The sequence below is a fragment of the Colossoma macropomum genome, unplaced genomic scaffold, assembly GCF_904425465.1.
Source record: "Colossoma macropomum unplaced genomic scaffold, Colossoma_macropomum, whole genome shotgun sequence".
NCBI lineage: Eukaryota > Metazoa > Chordata > Actinopteri > Characiformes > Serrasalmidae > Colossoma > Colossoma macropomum.
The window spans coordinates 24,137,290-24,161,235 of record NW_023494807.1 but is presented as its reverse complement, the minus strand read 5'-3'; the positions used below and the strand labels follow the sequence as shown (position 1 = coordinate 24,161,235).

Sequence of the window (23,946 nt, the reverse complement as noted above, 5' to 3'; positions counted from 1 at the left end):
AAGAAAACAGAACCTTTCTGATTTCATTTACCCCTTTTTTTATTAGTGGCATACATCTACATTAGGGGGGGTAACAAGTCTCCCCACCCTTGATCCGAGACAAATCACCAGGTAAGTCCAGCAAGACCTTATATAATACCGCAACATCTTTATAGGGCAAAGTCTTCTTATGATATAATGGTAGAAAATATAAAAAAGGCATGAGCATCAAAACACAACCTTGCAACACCCAATGAGCGTTTTTAATCTGAATTCTACACATCAGATGAAAAGAACCGACCTGTCACCAACACATTTGATAACTTAGTTTTTGTTTTTTTTTTCGCTTACACACATTTCAGCACAAAATGTCTCTGCTCTCAAATGTTCACACACATTCTCAAAACACTACACACATTTAGTAAATTATCCAACCTAAGAGCTAAATGAACGTCTGGCTACAAAACCATGAACATTCTCCTAAAAATGAAACATTCACATCACAATTCTAAACAGATCAATGATATAAATTTGTAAGCAAATCAAGGTTTTCACACTGCAAAGAGAAATTGAGAGCACAGTTGTCTCAGTGAGTGTGCTGCCATCTTTGGACTGTAGAAAATATAGATGTGCAGACTAGAGACACTGAAGAGATAAATCATATAAATTTACTGATTTAAATCCCACAGTCCAAAGACATTCAGTCAGGCCAATTTGACACACTAAATTGCCCCTTTTTGGCAGCTGAAACTCCTGAAACTTTAGCTAGATGGACTTATGCTCGCCATCTTCTGTACAGAGTTAGCCAACCTGAGACCACCTTGGCATCCACATACAGCTGGCCTGCCAGCGCAACTTGCCTGAGGCCCTGGAGTTGGAGCTGGAGAGAGAGATAGTTTGGTCAGCAGCTTCATGGAGCACAGATGTTACCAGTCCTGCAGTCTGAGCTGTGGAGGAGTCAAGTGTGTCACCAAAATCGGCGAGGGAAGGTGAGACGACAGGACTGATACATGGGTTGGCCATACCAACAGCCATACAGCCAGTGGCACAGAGACGCCGGTGCTGGACAGACAGCCGGCAGGGGCATCTGGCTTGGCATGTCCTTTGGGGGGTAAAATCAGTGGGAAAAAATTCGGCCCAGGCAAAAAGAACAGCACAGGCAGCAAACAAACAGTAGCCGTGGTGGGGTAAATGTCCGTCAAACTTCTGCCACATTTAGCAAGATGGGAGCCTCCCCAAAAAATCCTTACTTAGGGCCCCTAAAAGCTGGAGCTACCCCATACGTATTTTTACTTACAACGAAAAGGTTTCTGATCTGTAAAGACATTCAGCTGGAATTGTCCAGTTTTATGACTGTATCTCAGTGTAAACAAAAATGTTGTATGAAAAAAAGTTCTGTTCTTTAAGACGGGCTATCATCAGCAGTGGGCCAAAGCCATCTTTTACATCTAGTTAGAGGAGGGCCAGTTGTACTTTTGTGGACTCGCACAAGATGACTGTGAAATCACTGGGAATCTTCTGTGTAAATCAAGAGTGACTTCAATTTCTCACAGTGATGTCGTTCCATTCAAATTGGCCTAATTCACAGCCTTGAGATTTGAAACTGTGGCGTAAATGGTTCCAGGTTTCATAGGTTGTATCTGTATGATTGAAAGGACAGAAAAAAGTTCAATTAAGTTTGCAGATCCATAATGAAATCAATGAATAATCCTACAATAAAGCACATGTGCAGGTTTTCTCAACCAAAGAAAGTATTACAAACCCTCATATGGATAACAAGACTGAAGCTTCTACACTCTAAAAGCTCTTTAATTGAATCAAATTTAGTTTTCCTTACCTGATCTGGAACGGATTCATAGATGCTAGAAATGCAGGGCTCTGCTGAGATCGACCGCTGCTGAATATTTTTAAGAAAACATGACATATGATGATTAAAAAATAGCATTTGTAGTAACTAAGTATGATTCGAAGCTACTAAATATTTAAGTTCCTTACTGAAAATTTAAGGGCTGGCTCAGATTAAATAATGTTACCTAAATAAGTTACAGACATTGTTCAAGCAAAATAATAAATAATATTCATTCAGCTCTCATCTTTTGGAAAAAAAAGGAGAAATCAGATCTGAGAAATCCACAGATGGGGTGGCTGGTAGTCCAGTGGTAGGAGAGGAGAGCCAGCAACTGGAAGGTTAGGGGTTCAAATGGTAGAACTAATTGAGAATTCCTTAACCCCCCACTGCTCTTCTGGTGATGTTGTTAGGCAGCCAAATGACAAAGACAATGTAATTTTGCAGGATCAATCAAAGTAAAACATAACATAGACCATCCTTCCATTGTGAGGACAACTCAGTGCTATGGGTCTGAACAGATGTGTACTGAGAAAAATAACAAAAAATTAGACAAAGAAGCTGCTGTCCACCTCAGAGTCCAGACCTCAAAATATCTCTGCAGAAGAACTGAAAGCAAGCCTTCTGAAAAACATTAAAGCTGTAATAAAGGTGGAATAAATACTGAAAAAGCAATGTTACATATAGTTCTTGTGGCATATTGTTTGTTAAATGTTGTAGCAGATATAGGAAATGCTTTTGCATGTTGGTTTAGGTTGTTGGGTCTTTGGCAGGTATTTGCAGGATTATTCTGATAAGACCTCATACTGAGAAGACGGGGCTAGTTTTCCCAGCCCATTCGATGTCAGAAGCAAAAGGTTTTGCTGATGAGAGAGATTCAGACTATTCGGATGCCAGCAGCTAAGCTAAGCTACATAGTCCTGGGAGGAGAGATGGAGCACTATGTTTGTATAACTATAGAGGAGTATTACTTTGAGTTTGCATCTTCAAGAGCGTCAGAGCCACCTGGGGTCAGTCATACCAACTGGGAAAGCCATGAGAGAGCAGTGTTGGTGAAGGAAGAGCCAGTGTATTGCCCATGCTGGGAAGCTCCAGCTAGCTCAGATGCTCACCACCATTGAGCGCCGTTCTCGACTTACGTGATGAAAATTCATGTAGATGGCGGCACTCATGAACACCTTTTAGTAGTAAGACTGCTACATACTCTAGTAAAGTGGACTGAGAGGCTTTCCATGCACAATTTGAACTGGTAGCTGAATGATGTGAGTGGTCCAATGAACAGAAATCCCAGCAGCTGACAAGGTTTTAATGATGATGCATTAGCCTGCTTGCTATTGCTAGCAACACGCTAGTGAGAGTTCTGATTGGACTGCAATTGTCAGGGCACTCTGGAGGTGTTTTAGGCAGTGTTTTGGCCCAAGCTCCTTCGGGTTTGAACTAGGTAGTTGCCGAAGACATGCAGGGCCATTTCATAGCCCTAGCTAACAATACAGATACTTTAGCAAGACGAGCTCATGCTCACATGCCAAACAGTGGCTGGTGTGGTAAAAAATTCATATCAAATATGTGCCATATTTCCTTCAACGTTGAAGGAGTACCACGCACTGCACTGGTGGACATGGGGTTGACAGTGAAGTGGCCCAGCCAGAAGTGGTACCTGCTGGGTTTGAGCTGGAAGGCATGGCAGTTTATCTCTCCACTGTGAGGTAGCCAATCATGGCGAGGGGATGGTTGATGGTACAGTCGAAGGCAAGAAGATGTGCCATTTAGTCTGGATAGCTGAGGTCAAAGACGTGCATTCTGGGCCTAGACTTTTTCAGAAGCAACAGGTGCCAAATGAATGGTAATGTAGCGGTTCAGGAAATGCTTTTACATGTTGGTTTACTTTGCTGGTTCATCAGCAATTATTTGCAGGGTTTTTCTGATAAGGACTCTTATTGTGAAGGCAGTGCTAGCTTTCCCCAGGGGGGATATGCATGAGAGCGGGAAGAACTGAGAGTCAACCAAGAGCTGATGGCTGAGAGAGTAAGACATGAGGTGAGTAGGGACCGAACTGTTAGAGAAAAGTCTGGGTGCTAATGGCATAGCTGTGACCAACAACAGCTGAAAAATAAAGCACCATGACTTGTGCGAAAGCTGTGTCTTTTAATAGCTGTAAACGCTACAATGTGTTTCCAGCTTTGAACCCTGATACTGAAAAATGAGTAACTCATACTTAATGTCAGTTTTGACTGGAAATGAAAAAAAGGAAGGTGGTCTCTGACCTTTCAAAAGTAATATAATAGGACACAGTGAGTGATGCATGTGAATTCACACAGAGAAGCAGAGGAGAACAAAACATGCCTTGATGTGGCTGCAGTATGCACTCAAAATGAGTCTGAAAATAACGTTCTAATTTGCTAAGCCTTTTGTTTACACACCTACAGAGCATACTGTGAATTTATCACCTTTTCCTGTGTGCAGTATAATCAACACTCCATGTGCAATATGTTTTCAAAAATCTCTCTATAGTGTAAATATTATTTAGCTTTCTATTTATTTATAATTGTTTATATTGTTAATTAGGATAGAGGGATTTTTTTTAATGTCTTTTATATTATATATATATATATATATATATATATATATATATATATATATATATAGTATATATAGTAACAAGTAACAAACTGTAAAAACCCTTGTTAAGTACTTAACAAAGTTAATTACTTGCTTGTTAACTCTCTTCTTGTTACTTCTTCTCTTTTCATGAGTGCCTTGCTGTCCCTTTGCTGCTGTGATACTGAGAATTTCCCCATTGTGGGACTAATAAAGGATTATCTTATCTTATCTTTAGCTAATTACATAAACTGCACATGCAACTGTGTACTACGTGCAGTAAAATAGAGGAGCCGTCAACGAGCTTGGGGCTAAAGAGAAAGTGCAAGTTCAGTAACAAAGAGGTTGCAGTGTTAATAAACAAAACATTTCTTTATCATTAAAATGTTCTACTCTGGTTTAAAAAATACATTTTGGGAATTAATACCATGGGAAGTCAATGCCACTGGAGCTGTTAGGTGTACTCTGAGAGAATTCTGAGAGTTAAAGTATTTTCTGTGGGCAAATAGAGTTTTAAGCAAAACAGGCAGGCACTACTGGCCACTGGCCACCAGTCATTTTTTGTGCAATCCTTCATTAAATGTACATGTATGAGGGAGAGAAACTGCTGGTGCAAATGGGTTATAGGCTCATATCCATCCCGCACCAAGCAGACAGCATTTTCCACAGTGCAGCTCTAATCAGGCCTTTTAGAAAGTGAATAAAATTGGCTGCACTAATATTTGTATTGCTTTTTACAGCTCTAACTGCATTAAACAACTCCATCACTAGGAGAATTCTAAAAAGTTATGAATGATCAAGAAAAAGTGAATTTAAATGACAACTTTTTGTACATGCTGGCCATTGTCACCTGGTTTTCAGGAACTGGCGTGGTCTGACTGGACTGGCCATTACTTGTAGGTTGTGGTTTCTTCTTTATAACACTGTACACAGTTGAAGGAGCCTCTAGTGCAATAAGTGGTGTTGCTGCACCATTCCTCTGTAAACATGATTATCATGATTATCATCATTATCAAATATGCTGTGTTTCATGTTACCTTCCATAGAAGATTTGACACAAATTAACAATATAAACCTTAAAACCCTGAATCAAATAATTACAGTAATTATTCTCATTAATGTCTAAATGTCTACAGGAAGGAGAATTATATAAATCTTACCTCAACTTCAGCATAGACTGTGTTCTCACACTGTATGGGACCTACGCAGTTTTAAATGAAAAAAATGAAAAAGGGTGAAAAGTAGGTGAAAAAGTAACTGTAGACACAATCCTAAATTTCCAAAGCCATTTTGTCTACATGCTAAATTACCATTGTGAGGCAGAAGCAGACATGTCACAAATAGTAAAAGAAGGAGTAAAGCAGGGCTTCAACACACCATTTCATACTGCTCTTCTTTTAAAATCCACATCCACCCAGATTCTGTCTCTAGTCTTTTATGATCAAGTGCAACTTATTTGTTCTGCACTGAACACAAATAGAACCCTTTAATTCTAAGCTCACAAACTTCCCCTTATTGCTATCACTGATCAGTGATCTTGACTCAGTGACCTCTTCACTTGTAAAAAATATTTAGCCTGCATTTTGCCAGACCAATTAAAAAGATTGAAATATAATTATTTTGCAAATGTGTCGCAATAGTACCATTTGTTATATTTAATTATTTTTAATTAATTGTATATATTTTAAAGAATGTTATGTCCTAGCCTTGTGCTAGGCCACTTCTGGCCACTAGGGGGAGACAAGGCCCCACTAAGGGCTAATTAGGGCTGAGTGGTAACAACTGTGGGCACCCTACTTAAGGGGTGCTCACACTATGCGTGGTCTTAAGTTCACATCGCCATGTGCGTGTATCTGACTAAGCTGTTCATTTCAGTATTGGTTCCTCTTTTGAGTCTTGAGTACTGGTTTCTTGAGTATCTTTCAGTGTAAGTAATAAAAGCGACTGCTGACTGCTTTCCTCTTTAGTTTTCTTTCAGTGGAAACACACTTTGCCCCATGTTGCAAGGTTGTGAGTGCAATCTTGTTTTTCTTTGAGCGCTTGAGTCTGTACTGCTCTTCACTTGAGTCCACCTCTTGTGCTTGGCTGGTGGCTTACCCCAACAAAACCCCAGTAACACATCAAGTGATCAGGTAGCACAGCGTACTTTTAAATGACTGATTTCACTGGAACAGGAAAATAAAACAGAAGATTACTGGGTCGCCGCTGCTGTAAGGTTAGGAGTTTTTCATTGTGTCTGGTTTCTGAACCATCACAATAAATTTGAGTTTCTCAAAGCTGATGTTTCTGTATCCAGCTGTGTTAACTTGCCAGTTAACTGTAACAACTGTTTAAACAACTGCTTTGACCTGCAAATTGCATAATTCAAAAGCTGTTTTTCTGACGGAAAATTGTGAAGAGTGATAATGATAAATGTTTATGTTCACACTGAACATGCATTTGAAATTTGAAAAAAAGACATACCTGTTGATTTCCTCTGGTAAAGATAAAAACTGATGAAGATAACTAGAAGAATGATGACCGCTATGACAACCACAGCAAGCAATAGCAATTGTAGGTGTAGGTCATGTTCCTCTGTACTGTGTTCTCCTAATGAGGGGCAAAAAGATTGTTAATCTTAGAACAAATACAGAATGGATTAAAAAATAAGATGTGCTTGTGTTTGAGCATGTATGTGTGCACACCTTTATCAGCACAGAGTTGTTTAAGTTCTCCCATCTCCAAAACAGCCTCCTTCCAGCTGACTGGGTTGCTATGGTTACAGATAATGCTGCTGCCATTGACAGACAGGGAAAGGGTGATGCCTCCGGGTAATGTCACTTCCTTTTCCTCGCAGGTTTCATCATGGCAGCTGGAGTTGAGAGAGAGGTCATGACCTCTGCAGGTGAGAGTGATGTTGCAGGTGTTGTCGCTGAGCTGGTGAAAGGCAGAAGCCAAGACTGGGGCTTCCACTGGATCTGAGGTGCACACATAGATACAGATCACTGTACTGCTAGTAATGTCACACTAAACACCAGACAACAATAAATCACTTACAGAGGTTATTAGCTTTGTCTGTTTTTCTGTCTCAGAACATAGTTTTAGAGGGCTCGACTCGAATATGACTACGTCAGAACAAAATCATTAAAATAATACTGAGAATAATATGTCTATAGCACTTTTCAGTAACACAGATGCTTACAAGGGTTAAGATAAACAAAACATACAATATAAAAATATACACAGACTAAATAGCCTAGAAGTTTCATTACGTCCTTTTTACATAGACATAAAATGTTATTTACGTCTGTTTTATTGTGTCAGTTGTACATGATTGTTTTATATAAAGAAAGCTGAAGTTGTGCTGTCTGTTTTATCTCAGTATGGTCAAATTTGTTGAGAGGTGTGAATTATTTTCACAGCCTCACTCGTCCCCTTTCACCCCTCCTTGCTCACTAGCAGCTCTACATTTTACACACACAGAGATCCAACCTAGTTATTATGGGGACAAAATATTCTTGTATATAGTTTTTAATTAAAAATATCCTGCAAAAAATGTTAATAATATTTAGAATAAAATATTGCAAATGCCTGTTAATGCTATGTTGTTGCTTATACACAAATATTTTACTTTCTATAAAGTTTTCTTTATTTACACTAACATCATGAACAGTGTTGGGGTCACACAGTACAAAATTACACACCGGCATATCTGGCAAAATGACACGCTTCTCCTGTAACGAAGTATAAGTAACTATATATATATATATATATATATATATATATATATATATATATATATATATATATATATAGTTACTATATATATATATGAAACTAGCTATAGTTTTTCAGACTAAAGTTAGACATAGTTGCGTCTTTTAAATTATTTTTTTACTGTCATTTTCATCTGCTTTACTGGCTATGTCATCCTAAATAAAGTACTGAAAGTGCTGCTGCATTTTCTCTTGAACTTTCCAGATACGTCTCTTGTTAACAAGACGTTAGATCTCAGTAGACTTATGATACTGTATGCACATGGTTAAATAGAGAATAAACACATCAAATTTTGACTGTTTGTTTGATAGCAGCAGGTTTTTTTGCCAGGAATGCATTTTCTTCTTGCCTTAAATCTCACACTGTAAGACTTACCCAACACAGAGAGTCTGTACTTAACAACATCTGTATTCTGTATTCCAGCTGCTTTTGCTTCATACAGTCCACTATCAGTCCTCTGTAAGTTCTTCAGTGTCAGACTGTAGGTTTCATTGTTGAACTCCACTCTGCCTTCATAAGCAGAATAATGTTTACATTTTTTAGTTTCAAAATAATATTTTAAAACATTTTTAGCTCTGTTAAAGACCCAGGATAAGTCATCAAACTCCTGTACAGGATGCTGTGTGTCTAGTCGAACCGAACTGCCAACCAATCCAAACACATCACTGGACTCTGTAGAAAAAACAGACAAATTTTAGTTTTAGTTAAGTGGTTTTTTAAGTCTGTTTTGTTGGTTAGCTTGCTTTTGTCTTTTTGACAGTTTGCATTTGCTTTTTTTTTTGTTACATTACTTGGAAAATATATATCTAATTTTTAGAGCAATTGCACTTCACTCATTAATATTGAGGTCAGATAAATTCTGGCCAAAGAGAAAATGTATCCACTATTTTTTTCCAGCTTTTCTCTCTCTCTCTCTCTCTCTCTCTCTCTCTCTCTCTCTCTCTCTCTCTCTCTCTCTCTCTCTCTCTCTCACTTATCATACAAGAGAGTCAGTACTGTTGAAAATAAAAACTTGAGAAGGTTTGAAATGTAAAGGTGAAACTTATTTCACAGGTGTCTGAAATGCATCCACACTAGGGGTGCGGGAAAAAATCGATTCTTAGATGCATCACGATGCGGACGTGAACGATTCTGAATCGATTCATAAATGTCAAAAATCGATTTTCGAAATATTTAATTTATAACGTAATGTTGACGGAACGCAAAGGGCCGAACTTGGAAGTGCGGAAGTGGGTAAGTGCAGCGCCCGGACAGTCTGTGGCAGCACATAACAAAAACGCTACTGGACGAGCGAGAAATACGACCGGCTCCCTCTGCATTAAAGCCAGGTTAGATCAGGAGTCACAACCCAAATGATGATAAGAGCCATTTTGTCCTTTCGACAAAAATCAGACCACCTTGGGATCCACAACATTTATGTCCAGTATGTGTCAGTATAAGTTAGGCTAAACAATATAAACGAGAGCGCAGATTTACTTCGCTCTGCTTTAAGCTTTACCTACAGCCGCTTTCCTCCTCTTTCCTTCAGGAAAATTTTCCTCAAAACTAGAGCAGCTTATTGTAAAATGTCTCTCAGCTTTCGACTGTTTTACGAGGCTGAAGTCGCTTCTCATTCTCCAGCTTCTTGTTCAGTTTTTCCTGTTCCACCTTAAAGTCTGACTGAGGCGCCGAATGTAAATGCGACACCATTTAAGGTGGAATGGGAGAATTCGAAAGAGAAGCAACTTCATCTTCGTAACTGTTTAGTGTTTGACAGTCTCTCGTTGCAGATTTAACGTTCCAGGAAACCAACTGTGCTGCTTATAAATGTCAATAATGCATCGTTGCTAGGTGACCTGCAGTCTGCACGTTCTCAGTCATTGAGAAACAGGGCTTTCGCACTGTGCTGCACAGCCCCGTCTCGAAGCAGCAATTTTAATTAAGAAAAATCTCCAATTCAAATGTATAAAGGAATTTGCAGCCGACTCTGGCGGAATAATAATACTTTTGGCAGAACTCCGAGCAATATTTATGCATATTAGCAAATATTTATGCTTCCAGTTATCATGCTCAAGTTTTTTTTGGATTCCTAGAAACAAAGCTTGAAAGTATTGGGAATTGCCCAGCAATTTTAGGAGGCGATTTCAATAACGTTATGGATCCTTTTCTTGATCATAGCGCTTCATCATTACGCCCTTATAAAGGTGACAGATGACTGCATGATTGGTGCAAGGAAGTAGGCTTGGTTGATATTTGGCGTCTGCTTAATCCAAATGGGAGGGACTATACATTTTATTGGTCCCCCCATAATACTTTCTCAAGGATAGATTTTTTCCTTATTTGAAATAATTTGATTAATTCAATATCTGCCTGTAGTACAGGAAGCATAATTATTTCTGATCACACGCCAGTATCCATTCAGGAAATTATGTAAAACTCCAAGGTGGAGACTAAACTCTAGTCTGCTGGACGATCAATACTTCACAACTTCACTGCAAAGCCAAATTAATTTTTTTAAAGAAACCAGTATCACTTCAGTTCCCTCTCCTTCTGTGGTTTAGGAAGCATTCAAGGCATACATAAGAGGCTTTATTATTCAACATGCTTCCTATAAAAAGAAACTTAATAGAGCTAAACAAATGGACTTAGAGGGCAAGACTGTACTTGCAGAAAATAAATTCGAGATCAGTTCAACTGCTGAGAATCTAGTCAAATTGACCCAACTAAAATATGAGATAAATTCTATCATAACAAAACAGGCAGAGTTCTCCCTTTTTCAAGCCAGACAGAATTTTTTTGAGGAGGGCGATAAGGCGGGCAAGTTCTTATCTAGATGTATAAAGCAGAAAAAGACTTTAAGTAATATTTCTGTGATTAGGGGGGGTGCAGATACTCTCTCTTATAACCCTCAAGAAGTAAATGATGTCTTTAGAAAGTATTATATCAAACTTTATACAGCAGAAGTACACACAGATACTCAAAACATCACTTCATTTCTTTCTGCTTGTAACCTGCCTAGACTAACCGAGGATCAAACAAATATGCTTGACTGATCCCTCACTAAAGCTGAAGTAATTTCAGTTATCAAACAGCCACCTAAAGCTAAGGCTCCAGGGTTAGATGGTTTCACATCTGAATTTTATAAAACTTATGTAGAGAACCTAGCACTGATGCTTTTAGACATTGTACAATGGATCACTGGCCAGAGGCAGCCTCCCTACATCCCTGTCGGAAGCCTTAATTTCTCTTATTCTGAAAAAGGATAAAGATCCTTTGGAGTGCAAAAACTACAGACCAATTAGCTTAATCCCCTGTGACAGCAAAATCATCTCTAAAATACTAGCTAATAGACTAGACAAAGTTATCTCATCGTTGGTCCACTCAGACCAGGTTGGATTTAAAAAGGCCCGTGCTATAACGGACAACATGAGACGTCGCATTAATATTATGTGGGAGGCGTCATTGATCTCTTTTCCCATCGCCACTATATCTCTCGTTGCTGAGAAGGTTTTTGACAGGGTGGAGTGGAAATATTTGTTTTAAACCATGGAAGCCTTGGCTTTGGGAATAATTTTATTTGATGGATCAAGCTTATTTATAGTCAAGTCAAGTCAAATTTATTTATATAGCGCCTTTTACAACAGATGTTGTCACAAAGCAGCTTTACAAAGAATCCGGGTCCACGCCCCCAGTGAGCAAGCCTTGGTGACAGTGGCAAGGAAAAACTCCCTCAACAGCATTTCTTAATTTAGCGATGTTACGCAGGTGGAGGAAAGCTATTCTGGTAATATTGGTAATATGCTCATCGAAGGCCAGACTGGGATCAATCGTGACACCAAGACTTTTTACAGATGTGTCTGGTGCAATTGAGAAACTATCGAGATTAAGAGTAAATGTAGGCAGATTATCCCTAGCAGCTTTTGGACCAAGAAGAAGGACTTCTGTTTTGTCCGAATTTAGTAAAAGGAAGTTGCTTGACATCCATTCTTTAATGTCTTTTACACAGTCCTCTATCTTATTAAGTTCAATTTTGTCCTCTGGTTTAGCTGAAATATATAATTGTGTATCATCGGCATAGCAGTGGAAATTGATGCCATGTTTTCTAATGATGGTACCTAGTGGTAGCATATACAAGGTAAATAATCTGGGTCCTAAGACAGAGCCCTGTGGAACACCATACTTTACTCTTGTGAGAGCTGATGGTTCACCATTTACATTAACAAACTTAAAGCGATCACTAAGGTAAGATTTGAACCACGAAAGAGCTTTACCTGTCACTCCTACTAGTTTCTCAAGCCTGTCTAATAGAATGGAATGGTCTATTGTGTCAAAAGCTGCACTAAGATCGAGTAAAACCAGTAAGGATATGTTTCCTTTGTCAGCGGATAATAAAAGATCATTTACAATTTTCACTAACACTGTTTCGGTACTATGGTGAGGCCTGAAGCCGGACTGAAATTTTTCATATATATTACTCCTATGCAGATGGGAACATAATTGTTTTGCCACTGCTTTCTCTAAAATTTTTGATGAAAAGGGAAGATTTGAAATAGGTCTATAGTTTGAAAGCTCAGAGGGGTCAAGACTAGGTTTCTTTATTAGGGGTTTAAGTCATTGTTAGGTCATTGTACCATGGAGCGAGCCTTTTCTGCCTCATTCTTATACTTTTTAATGGAGCCACATTATCTAAAGTAGAGCGAAAAGTGTCTTCCAAACATTTAGTCAGCATATCTAATCCATTGGGTTCAGACGGACAACTAATTAAGGACGAAAGATCTGGAAGGTTTTCAATAAAGCTATTGGGTGTAGACGATGTTATAGTACGTTTAACACTATAGCGTGTGGATGGACATATATTACGACTAAAACTGATTTCATATGAGATTAAGTAGTGATCTGACACTGCTGTGGTCTGAGGAAGGATGGCCAAATGCTTAATGTCTATACCTAAGGTCAATATTAAGTCTAGAGTATAGTTACAGTAATGAGTAGGCCCCATAATATTTTGAGTGAAGCCAAAACAGTCTAAAATAGATATGAATGCCTTACTTAGCGGATCCTGTGGTTTGTCTATGTGGATATTAAAATCTCCAACAATTATTACTTTATTCGAGATTGTTATTAAACTAGATAACAGGTCAGTAAATTCCTGTAAAAACTCAGAGTAAGGCCCTGGTGGCCTGTAGATTATGATAAGCGAAAATGAGCTCTCATTTGTTCCTCGACTGCTAACATTGAGAAACTGAATTTCAAAGGAAGAGAAACTACGGTCTGCTTTCCGGTTTAGTCTGCTTTCCGGTTTAGTCTACTTCACCTATGGCCAGGGCTATCACTAATGGCATTATATTTCCCCCTTTTGTTTTGGAAAGGGGTATTTTGACACATCTACAATGGATATGGAAGAAAACCTCGTCACTGCTTCAGTTTAACCCATACCTAACCTCCTCTGCTGGAATATGATATAACTCCAGACTACTTATAGGTAAATCCCCATTCTTTTGGAAAGAATGGTTTCAAAGAGGCATTAAAACGATAGGTGACCTATACTGTAGTGACTCACTTAAGTCCTTTGACTGTCTTAAACAACAGTGTAACCTACCGCCAAACCAGTTCTGGAGATATTGTCAAACACGAAATCTATTGAAGCAAACCTCTGGCTCCTTGATAGTATGTCCCTCTAAGGCAGATGTTTCTGACCAGATACTGGAGCACTTTGGTAAAGGCCATGAGGCCTCTAGGTATTACACCATTCAGTCCTTAACAGTAAAGAATCCTCTCTTAAGACAACCTGGAAAACAGATCTTAATGCCTCTTTTACTCAAACAGAGTGGGATAGGATTCTGAGGCTCCTAAAGAAAATGTCCAGAGAGCTGAAGACATGACTCATTCAGTTTAAAATCATAAACAGAGCTCCATCTAGACTGTATAGAACCGGCTTACTAGAGGGCTCCAAACCTACAGCCTTAATGCTAGGCCGTAAATTGATTATTACAGAGTGGAGGGCCTCTACAGCACCATCTGCATCTCACTGGTATGCAGAAATGTGCAGCTTGGCTGCATTGGAAAATCTATCGTTCAAACTTCAGGAAAATTTGGAGATGTTTCACTCTAAATGGAGAAAATATTTGTCTTATCTGGATGCAGGAGCACAACATGTGGGTCTGGATATCAATGTAGTATTACTCTGTGTTTCTTTTTTTTCACTACGTAACTGTCAAATTGTTTTAAATGGAAATACTCTGTGCCCATCCCCCTTTTTTCTCCTTCTTATGTTACACCGGTTTTCAAATTTAAACTTAATAAAAAGTAAATCTCAAAAAAAAAAACGTGGCCAGACACATGGCAGTCAGGAACAGTGTCCAGCTAGAAATAAAAGGTGCCAGAAATGCAACAAATTGGAGCAGTTTTAGAGTGTGTGTAAAATGAAAATGATGAAAGAATTAACTATGAAAAAGGAAGACAAATTTCCTCCTAGGATCCGTGAGTTAAAAAACAATGCTGATAAAATGAGTAACATTTCAGTGAATGACATTTCAACAAGTTCAAGATCTGGCTACTTGTACAGGTTTGAGCTATACTGGGGGCCAGTGGCCAAAAAGGTGATATAGGTCAGGGTTTCTCAACCTGTGGGAACTCGGGAGGAGGCAGTAGGTCATAGTGGGCCGGTAGAGACGTATAAACAAGAACACAGCAGTTACAGGCTAATTAGCCAGAGACTGACACGTTCTTCAGGGTGTTTGTCCTACCATGTTTGGTGCGGACCTATCAAACTTTTTCTTTAGTTCTCTCCGTTCTGACGTGTGAACACACCACCTGTATTCAGGTCTAAAACAACAGCTGAAACCTCCTGGTTTCGGTCTGCTTCCAACCAAACCCTGTTGATCACTGCTGGTGGGATGCATTTTTTGATGAAACGAGGGAATTTATCAACAGAGCAGGCTTTCCTCTTCCTCTAGCAGCACATCAGCGCTGTATACTGTCAGTATTATCTGCCTGTTTTAATGTCTGATTTATTGCTCTAATGTCATTCCTGCAGCTCGAGTTGCAGCTGATAAAAATGACAGACAAGCCATAAAATAATAGCGAAGATCTGTGTGTGATCTGTGATTGAGGCGCTAAAACTCTTAAAACTAAAGAGACGGGTAAAAAGACATGTTTTTTAATATAACTGCAAATTTTGGTTTTTTTTTTGACAGTTTCTTCTGTAGAACACCCCTTCTTGAAACACTACATGGTCAGGAAATTGAGGCTACAGGCACTTGCAGAGTCAACCGCCTAAAAGGAGCTACAGGCAACCTCAAGACCCTCAGTGAGCTAAAGGAACAGGGAAGAGCAGCATCCTCTGTCAACCAGTGAGAATGTAACTGTGACAAAATGGGTTATAGGTCTATCATTTATGTGGTCTTGACATGTGATGGTAAACATTCTCAGGATGTGACACAAATCTGGAGTAAAAAGACTGTGCTGTGATCCAAATACATCACCTATTTGCAGTTGGTTTCTACTAATAGTCATATTTGGGAGTGGATCTGGTGAATCAGTATATTGCAGTGTATCAACAGAAGAAAGAACAAAAGGTGGTATGCACATTTTCTGCCACTTCCTGGATGTGGTACGTGTGAATGCAAAGGAACTTTACCAGATGAAAAGAACACATGACCTGTTGTTGTTTTAAAGCATCTATTGCTCAGACACTAATCAACACTGGGGCCATGCAAAAGCGCTTTCAGGGGCAGCCAAGTCTCATTCCTGCTCCCAAGAGAAGGAATCAGGTCAACAAAACCTCTAATGAGATGCTGTAAGGAATACAAGACACATCTGTGTCCATTGCCAGGTTTCCCTCTGTCCAGACTGTTTTGAGGGATCAAATTTTTACATTTTTCACACTTTGTATTGAAAAGTAACAAAGCAGGTTTTTTTAACCAAAAAAATAAGCCTTGAGTTCAGCATTGTCTGTATTATCTTTACATTATATTGCATCTTGAAGTTAATGAAGGACATACTCCACTAATGCATGGTCTCCACATACATGGACAGTGAAATAACTTTTTTCAATAAAATAGATTTTTATGTAAAGTGAAAAATTCATACGATTTTCATGCTGATCTGAGTAATACAAATCATTTTTTAGGCTGAGGGATAAAGTGCTATTATGACAAACTTTTTTCAGCACTGCAGTAACGTGGTGGTGTTGGTATGTGTTGTGCTGGTATGAGTGGATCAGACACAGGAGTTTTTAAACATTGTGTCCATTCACTGTCCACTCTATTAGACACTCCTACCTTGTCGGTCCACTTTGTAAATGTGAAGTCAGAGACGATAGCTCATCTGCTGCTGCACAGTTTGTGTTGGTCATCCTCTAATCCTTCATCAGTGGTCACAGGACGCTGCCCACAGGACGCTGTTGGCTGGATATTTTTGGTTGGTGGACCATTCTCAGTCCAGCAGTGACACTGAGGTGTTTAAAAACTCCAGCAGCACTGCTGTGTCTGATCCACTCACCACCACGTCAGTGTTACTGCAGTGCTGAGATACGTGATTTAATCATGTGCCAGAAAGAAACATACAATTGAAAAGCTGCAAATATACAAAAAGATCACCAAAAAGTGTAACCAACAATCAAACTTACACAACCAAAGGTGTGATATCCAACAAAAATGTAGATTAAGTGAAGGCAAAATCAATCATTCCAGGTTATTCCTAACAAAAATCAACAAAAATAACTGATACAAACCAAACAACTTTGTTCAAAGCACTGTCAACTGTTCAAATAAAACTGCTCCAATTTAAACATTTTGGCAAGATATAGACATGACATTCAGAGTCCTTTGTTAAACTTAAGCAACACATCAGCCTCAAAATTTTTATCAGTGACCCTGACTCTGCAGAGTACTATTAGTAATAGTCTATTACGAAAATGTTTTTTCCACTTTAGCTAAGGCAGGGCTCGGCAACAAGCGGCTCTTTTACTGCCCTGTTACGGCTCCACAGCAGAACTAGATTTTAAGGTAAAATAACATAATCAGCTCTGCTCTTCATTTACCCCCCCCCCCCTTTGCTTGTGTCTTTTGCATCTCTGTACTCACTAATTATTGTAAAAGCACACAGTAAACATATGTTTATAAAAGGCTGTCTGTACCAAAGCCCAGCTAGAGGGAAAGGCAGCTACTCATATAGTTAATGAGACAAAATATAGTCTAATGTAGCTGCTGATTTCTTAGTGTTTGCTACATGATACTTGTTTACTACTATCTTCAAGTTCAACAGTGAACTTTCTTATGTTGCTTGTAGTTTGTTATGAGTAGGTAACAAAATATAACTTTAATTTCACATCTAATCTCTAACCTAGCCCACTATGGAGCCTGTAGCCTAAACTGAGCAGCTACTGGAGCTGGACTAAAGCATGCTGATTTTGCTAGCCACATTACGAGCAGTCCAAGCAAAAAAAAATGAAATATAGGGATACTAGTACATTTGCACACACTGAGACTTATTTACAGCCAAGATGGTAAAAAGGATATAAAATGCTTCGATTGCCGACCCCTGAGCTAAGCCTACTAGTAAGGGGTGATCAGCACGTTGGGGCAGCGTGTGCCCATTTGCTCGAACTGTCCATGGCTCAGTCAGGATTGCGCAATTGCCACCAGCCCAGTTAATGACTGCGCTCTGTGGTGAGAAATTGCTATATTGCTATAGCTACACGAAAATTTGTAGGCGCTACAGCTACTAGCTCCATTTCATAAAACTATAGCGGCTACAGCTATTAGCTACAAAATGTGTAGCTAACTACAAAAAGGAGCGTGCTACTTAGCTACTCCCCCATCCCTGGGTCCATGGGGGTCCTGACCACTGAAGAACAGGGTAAAAGGGGGCTAACAAAGTATGCAGGGAAACAGATGGACTACAGTCTGTAATTGAGGAACTACAAAGTGTGGATTGTGTCAAACTGATGAGGCTGAGAGATACAGTGCTATCATGACAAAGAACATATCAGCCCAAATGCCCCTTTAAACGAATGGTTTCCTAAAAATCTAGTTTACAAAGTTCCCCCTTTCCAAACATAGTTGATCAGCCTTAAGTTTGCTTCTTTAGTTTGGCACTGGAGCTAAAAGGCTAATATAATATAAAGCTGGGTCAATCAAAAAAGAATAAGGTTTCTATTTCTTGTTAGCTACGTGTTAGCTCTTGTAACATTGATTCTTTGGTGAACCATTCTTTTGAATTTTCTTGTTACAAGATTGTAAATCTAGAGCTAAAACTAGATGATACACAAAGTGCACAAACTTAACATTATTTTTGGAAAAAACACTGAAAAGAAAGCTTTATAGAGTGTACAATAAGAGAAAGAAACTTGCCTGAACCATCAAATGCAGATACTTGAGAAAGCAGATGTATAAGTAACTGATTTAGAGACCCATTTGGTCTAAATATTACATTTAGGATTATAATGAGACACATAGATAAAATGATCTTACTTATGTCTGACTTTGTGAGTGCCACTATTCTGCAGAGGTTTTCCACTGTAAAGCACTGAAACCAGTGAATTGGTCATTACTAGAGTCTTTACAAGAATCTTATGACCTAAACTGCCCAGTTTCCCAAACTCATACAATTCATCATACAAATTTAGGGACAAACTGTAAAAACACAAGCACCTGAGATTATATGTATTACAGAAATTACAGTGTAAAAGTTTCAGTGCAGTGTATTAAAGCCTTTTATTAACACTGTGTACACTTTCAAAAGAAGTACTGTGCAGCTACATTTTTCATTCATCAAGATACAAACTATGTAAACGTGACTTCAAAGGTACTACAATGGTTTTAAGGTCTAATTTTGTATCTTCAGTAGGTTTTTCACAGGGGAAAAGTACATATTTCTAGCTTTTTATGACCTGATGTTTTAAATTAAGATCATGAAATAAAAGGCTGGAGACAACAGCTGGTATTTAGGGTCAAAAAAGGCTTAAAAATATCATTTCAATGTAACATTGTACAATTATATTCCCTAAGTAAAGGTACTGAAGACATACTCTTGAGGATACCACCCCAGAGACAAGAGGGGTAACGCCCCAGTGACAGTTTAGTACCTTTTATCTGAGAGTTCACTACAACAAAATCTATCCATCTATCCATCCTGTTGACTTCATAATCTATATTTTAAGAGTACATTGACCTTAATAATGATCATAGCAAGGTTAAGCCATGATAGATGATGATTTCTTCGTCTGTGAAGTGAAAATAGTTAAGATAATTACTGGTTATAATATAGTTAAGCCTCCAAAAAGTAAAAGGCAGTAATGAAGTTTAATTTTTTTTTTTTACCTGTGATCCAGACCAAACTGAAGAGAACAGAAATCAGCTGTGCTGTCACGGCCATCGTGTGAGGAAGTTTCTAAACCAAGGAAGTAAGCAGAGGTTAAAACCTCCATAATGAGCAAGACATAAAAAAAAGTAGGAAATAAGTGAAGAAAAATGAACAAAGACACCAAATAATATAAAGTCATTGTAATGTATACATAATATAAGCAATATGTCATTATACTCAAGCTAACAAAGCACAGCAGGAATGAATAGGAAACATTTAGTTCTGTGAAACATAAATGAGGCTGTTCAGGTTTAGCTTGAGTATCTTTTCCTATAAAGCAAAAAACAAGTGTATAATATTAGATATATTTTATATAAGATACTATAAAAAGTTGTAGTTCGTCACTGCCAGACCCTTGAGTGGAAAACCACAGGCATGCAGATACAGTGTGGGGGAGGGGTGGAAGGTGACCACCATGAGGTATGATTGATATCATTATATCACACATTGATTTTACTATACTTTTGAGGACCCCTGTAGACGTCTGTTGTACTGTAGCCAAGTAATACTGCACCCAGTCCTAACCTTAACTAAAACTATCTTAATCCAAAGAAGTTGAATTTGTGGACAAAATAGCATGTTTTCTTAGAAAGGCCAGCAAGAAAAAGTTTCAAGTTTCAAGTTTATTTGTCTTTTGCACAACATGTCAGGACATTTGTGCATTTAAATGCTTGTGGTGAGGCTCAGGTAATCACTCTACAGCAAGGTAGCATTATATACATACTAAGAACAGTGCAAACAAAACAAGCAAAAAAAAAAACTAAATTACTGAAATATAATAAATATACACAAAATACACACAAAATATACAGAGACAGGAGGGAAGACGTAAAAAAAATCTCTACAATGTACAAATATATTAGACAAAGGGTAATCTGAGATGAGAGTGTGTCTTTTGCACATGTGAGGACATTTGTGCACTGAACTTTATTACATTATTATTATATTACTTTACAGGAGAAGGAAAAAACTTCTTTACTTTAAATGTAAGTCAAAGGGACTAGCCTTTTTCCAAGTCATTTTTGGCCATTTGTTTTGGTCCATTCATCATTAAGTATATATCTAATGTAAAGGGCCACAGCCATTTTCAAGTGGCAGTGATATTGTCCGTAGCAGTGATTTGATATAATAAATAATATTACCAAAGTGACCGAGTGGGGGAAGGACACAGCTTGTTCAGAAGCCTGATAGCTGTGGGTAGAAATAATAAAACATTTGCAAACACAAATTATTTTAAATTCTTTTTCCAAATGAAAACAACTTTTAGCAAGTTTAGCAAGGTCAGTCTGCTGACCCCTGCGTGAACTGCACTGTCACAGATTCCCCAGTTTTGCTCTGTGTGTGCCTGTTTCTGCCCCTCTGTTATAACCTTGTGCTTTTTTTCATTTAAGTCCTTGTCTCTGCCCTGTTCCCACCTTTGCCCTTAGTGCTCCAACATGTGTGCCATTCATTTCTCCTCCCTGTGACGATGCTTCACCGAACCCTGTGAGGAGACACAAAGTCACCAGGTAGGTTGTGGCTGAATGGTATGCGGGATGATGGTGAGTGATTTATTTACAAACATGCAAAACATACAAAAGAAAAACTGCAAAACAAAACAAACAGTAGTTTTAATGGCAGTACAGGTAAGTATATGTAGTCCAAGGCCACAAGACCATAGAACTACACTTCTAACTTGCTCTACTCACATTTCCATCAGCTGCCTCTGAGTTTGAGGTGAGTACTATCGAGCTAGTGTTATGGAAATTGCATTAATTCAATGTAATTTGCTTTATTGCTTGCAGAGTGTAAAACTATGTACGGGCAAAAGGTCATGGACAAAACACCTTGTCCACTGACTGATAGAAGTGCTTTGCTGCCTAGATACAAAAAACAGGAAGTATCCTCACATAGTAACTGACCTCAGTCACCCGTCCTGCACCCACCAGTACTTCTGCTTTAATAAGATATTCTAGGTGGAGCATCTCTGATGATGCCCCTATGTACTCATAACCTTGTATGGTAATATTAACAGAGTGATAACAACAGCTGTCAAAACCTCTCCTTATTTGGTATCTGCTAACATCTAGTTTGGGGTATATGACCCCTATGTAAGAGAGACCGCCTCAGAGTGTGCTCTCATCTCTTCACTCTCTGGTCTGTATCACTGAATAACTCTTGCTTATTCAAAAACTGGTGATTCGTTCTTTGTCACGATTTCCTTGACAAAACTTTGGGAATTACCATGACACTAGTCTCCCCACTACCTTTTATAGACTTAGCCCCACCCCTTTATCACCTAAGCCAAACCATTCCACTCTGCAGGGGTGTTGCTGCCCTCTAAGAGTGGGTTAAAATAAAGGTAAACAATACCATAATCAATGTCATAAGGCCTTAATACGTTATATGACCGGTAAAAGATGTTTAATACAGTGCGCACATTTGTTGACCTGTTTTCTGGGACCTAGGTTGGAGACATCACCCCTCCCATGAGCTAGCTGTGGTACCTCAGGTGTTATAATAACTGCTGCACCACTTAAGATGGAATAGGAAAATTGGAACAATAAGCTGGTACATAAAAAGCCAACTTCAGCCTTTTATTAACATTATAGGTTTGATGGTCTAAATGCCTTTATCAGAAAATGTTTCCAGCATTAAAATAATAATCAGGATATTTTGATAGACTAAATCAGCTTATCAGGGGAAGTACTAATATTAAGCTGAGTCTTTACTGAATTAAAATTCAATACCTAGGATAGCATAAACCGTTAACTGCTAGGTAGCTTTTGTATGAACTTAGTGTGAGCTGGCTCCAGCCTCGCTGCGCCAGCCTCACAAAACAGGTATCTTTGCCAGCAGGCTCCCGCAGCTAGCCGGCTCCTCCAGCCAGGCTTCGCTGTCAAACCTCGCTGCACCATCTCAACCACTCTCCATTGTCCATCTTCACTGTGCTGCTCCTCTTTTGCAGTCCTCAGCCAGACTCTGTCTTCTCTGGCATTTAGCTGCTGACTTGCTTTTCCCTCTGGATCACTTGGGGGTGATCCCTCTTCTGATACCATTGTGGCATGCTCTTTTATTACCAGGTACAAGGACCCATGCTCCATGCTTCATGCAGTTATTGGCACCCCTTCGTTTAATACTTTGTGCAGCCTCCCTTTGCAGAGCTCTGAGTCTTGTAATGCTTAGTGAGACTGGCAAACACATGGCAAAGGATCTGAGACCATTCCTTCATACAAAATCTCAGCGGATCAGATTCCTCCTCTTCAGCCCATCTCACAGGTCAGTTAGCATAGCAGAAGACAACACATAGTGCTTTAAACGTGTGCTCTTTTTTTGACATGACGCAGGGGAAACCTGCCAAGAGCACTATCTAAACGATAGGTAGGTCACCTGCAACCACACATCTCACATACATAGTAGACCCCAACTCCACTAACAAGCCACATAGCCCAGCACAGCATATTGCAACAACATTTCAACCCCTATACTGTCCAAGCAGCAAGAACTATATGTTTTAACTACACTTTCTTGCTTTTACTTACACCAGTATGGTGTGGATTGAAAGTATAGATTATGGTAGTGCAAGTCAGTGTGCACTGGTGACAGAAAATGCAAGGTAAAGGATGTGTGTGTGTGTGTGTGTGTGTGTGTGTGTGTGTGTGTGTATGTATGTATGTGTATATATATATATATATATATATATATATATATATATATATATATATATATATATATATATATATATATATATACACACACACATTGTGTGTGTGTGTGTGTGTAATAACGATAATGTGTAATAACAATAACGATAACATATAAATATAGCCAAGACACACCTATATATTGAAAAAAAAAATGCACAGCACATCCAAAGTTTTGCCTGAAGCTTTAAATGCTAGTTGTCCTTGGCAATCTGATGCAAACTGTACTGAACACAAATTGTGAGATTTAACATGTTTCATTTGAGCTGAAATGGCTCAAATGTGTAGCATTATACCACAATCTATACAAGAAACTTAGCTCCTGTTTTAAGAGAATGTTTTCAAGCTGCATCAGAACACTTAAAAACCACATCCTTTCTGTAGAGCCTATAGACAAAAAAAAAAACACCATTTCCGGAAAGGCCTCAGGTTCTCTCTCTGGCCACAAAAATAACCCCCATAAGCCTCAAACTAATGTTACCAAAGCAAACACATGAGCAGGTCTAAAACACACTGGATGTAAAAGGTTATTCAATTAAATATAATTTTAAATTTAAATGTGAAGCTTCACTGTGTCTCCACACTAACAGTTTTGTTGGTTCAGGTTTTCTCTTCTTTTTTTCCCAATTCCATTTTGAACTTCACCCTGTTTCACCAAGCCCTGTGTTTTTCATCTTAATACTTTCGTACCTACTTTGTTTGATGTAGACCTGTCAAATGTTTTTTTAATTTGGTCTG

The 23,946-nt window shown here is 38.7% G+C and overlaps 1 protein-coding gene across 1 annotated transcript; it reads right to left on the bottom strand.

Moving 5' to 3' along the window:
• Positions 1-509: 509 nt before the first annotated feature.
• LOC118797545 (SLAM family member 9-like) lies at positions 510-22,563 on the bottom strand. Its single transcript, XM_036556907.1, has 8 exons — positions 22,410-22,563; positions 8,555-8,851; positions 7,108-7,380; positions 6,887-7,012; positions 5,584-5,624; positions 5,274-5,402; positions 1,817-1,876; positions 510-1,619 (listed from the first exon to the last, which is right to left on the bottom strand). Exons 1-8 carry the CDS (start codon positions 22,561-22,563, stop codon positions 1,557-1,559), a joined length of 1,143 nt encoding a protein of 380 aa, XP_036412800.1. The 3' UTR covers positions 510-1,556.
• Positions 22,564-23,946: the final 1,383 nt, after the last annotated feature.

Coding starts and splice junctions, on each gene's coding strand:
- LOC118797545 (XM_036556907.1), bottom strand. CDS start 22,563: ATGGTATCAGAAGAGGGATCACCCCCAAGTGATCCAGAGGGAAAAGCA. Junction 8,852..22,409: donor GGTTGAGATGGTGCAGCGAG/GTTTGACAGCGA, acceptor TTTTTTCTACAG/AGTCCAGTGATGTGTTTGGA. Junction 7,013..7,107: donor ACAACTCTGTGCTGATAAAG/GTGTGCACACAT, acceptor GCCCCTCATTAG/GAGAACACAGTACAGAGGAA.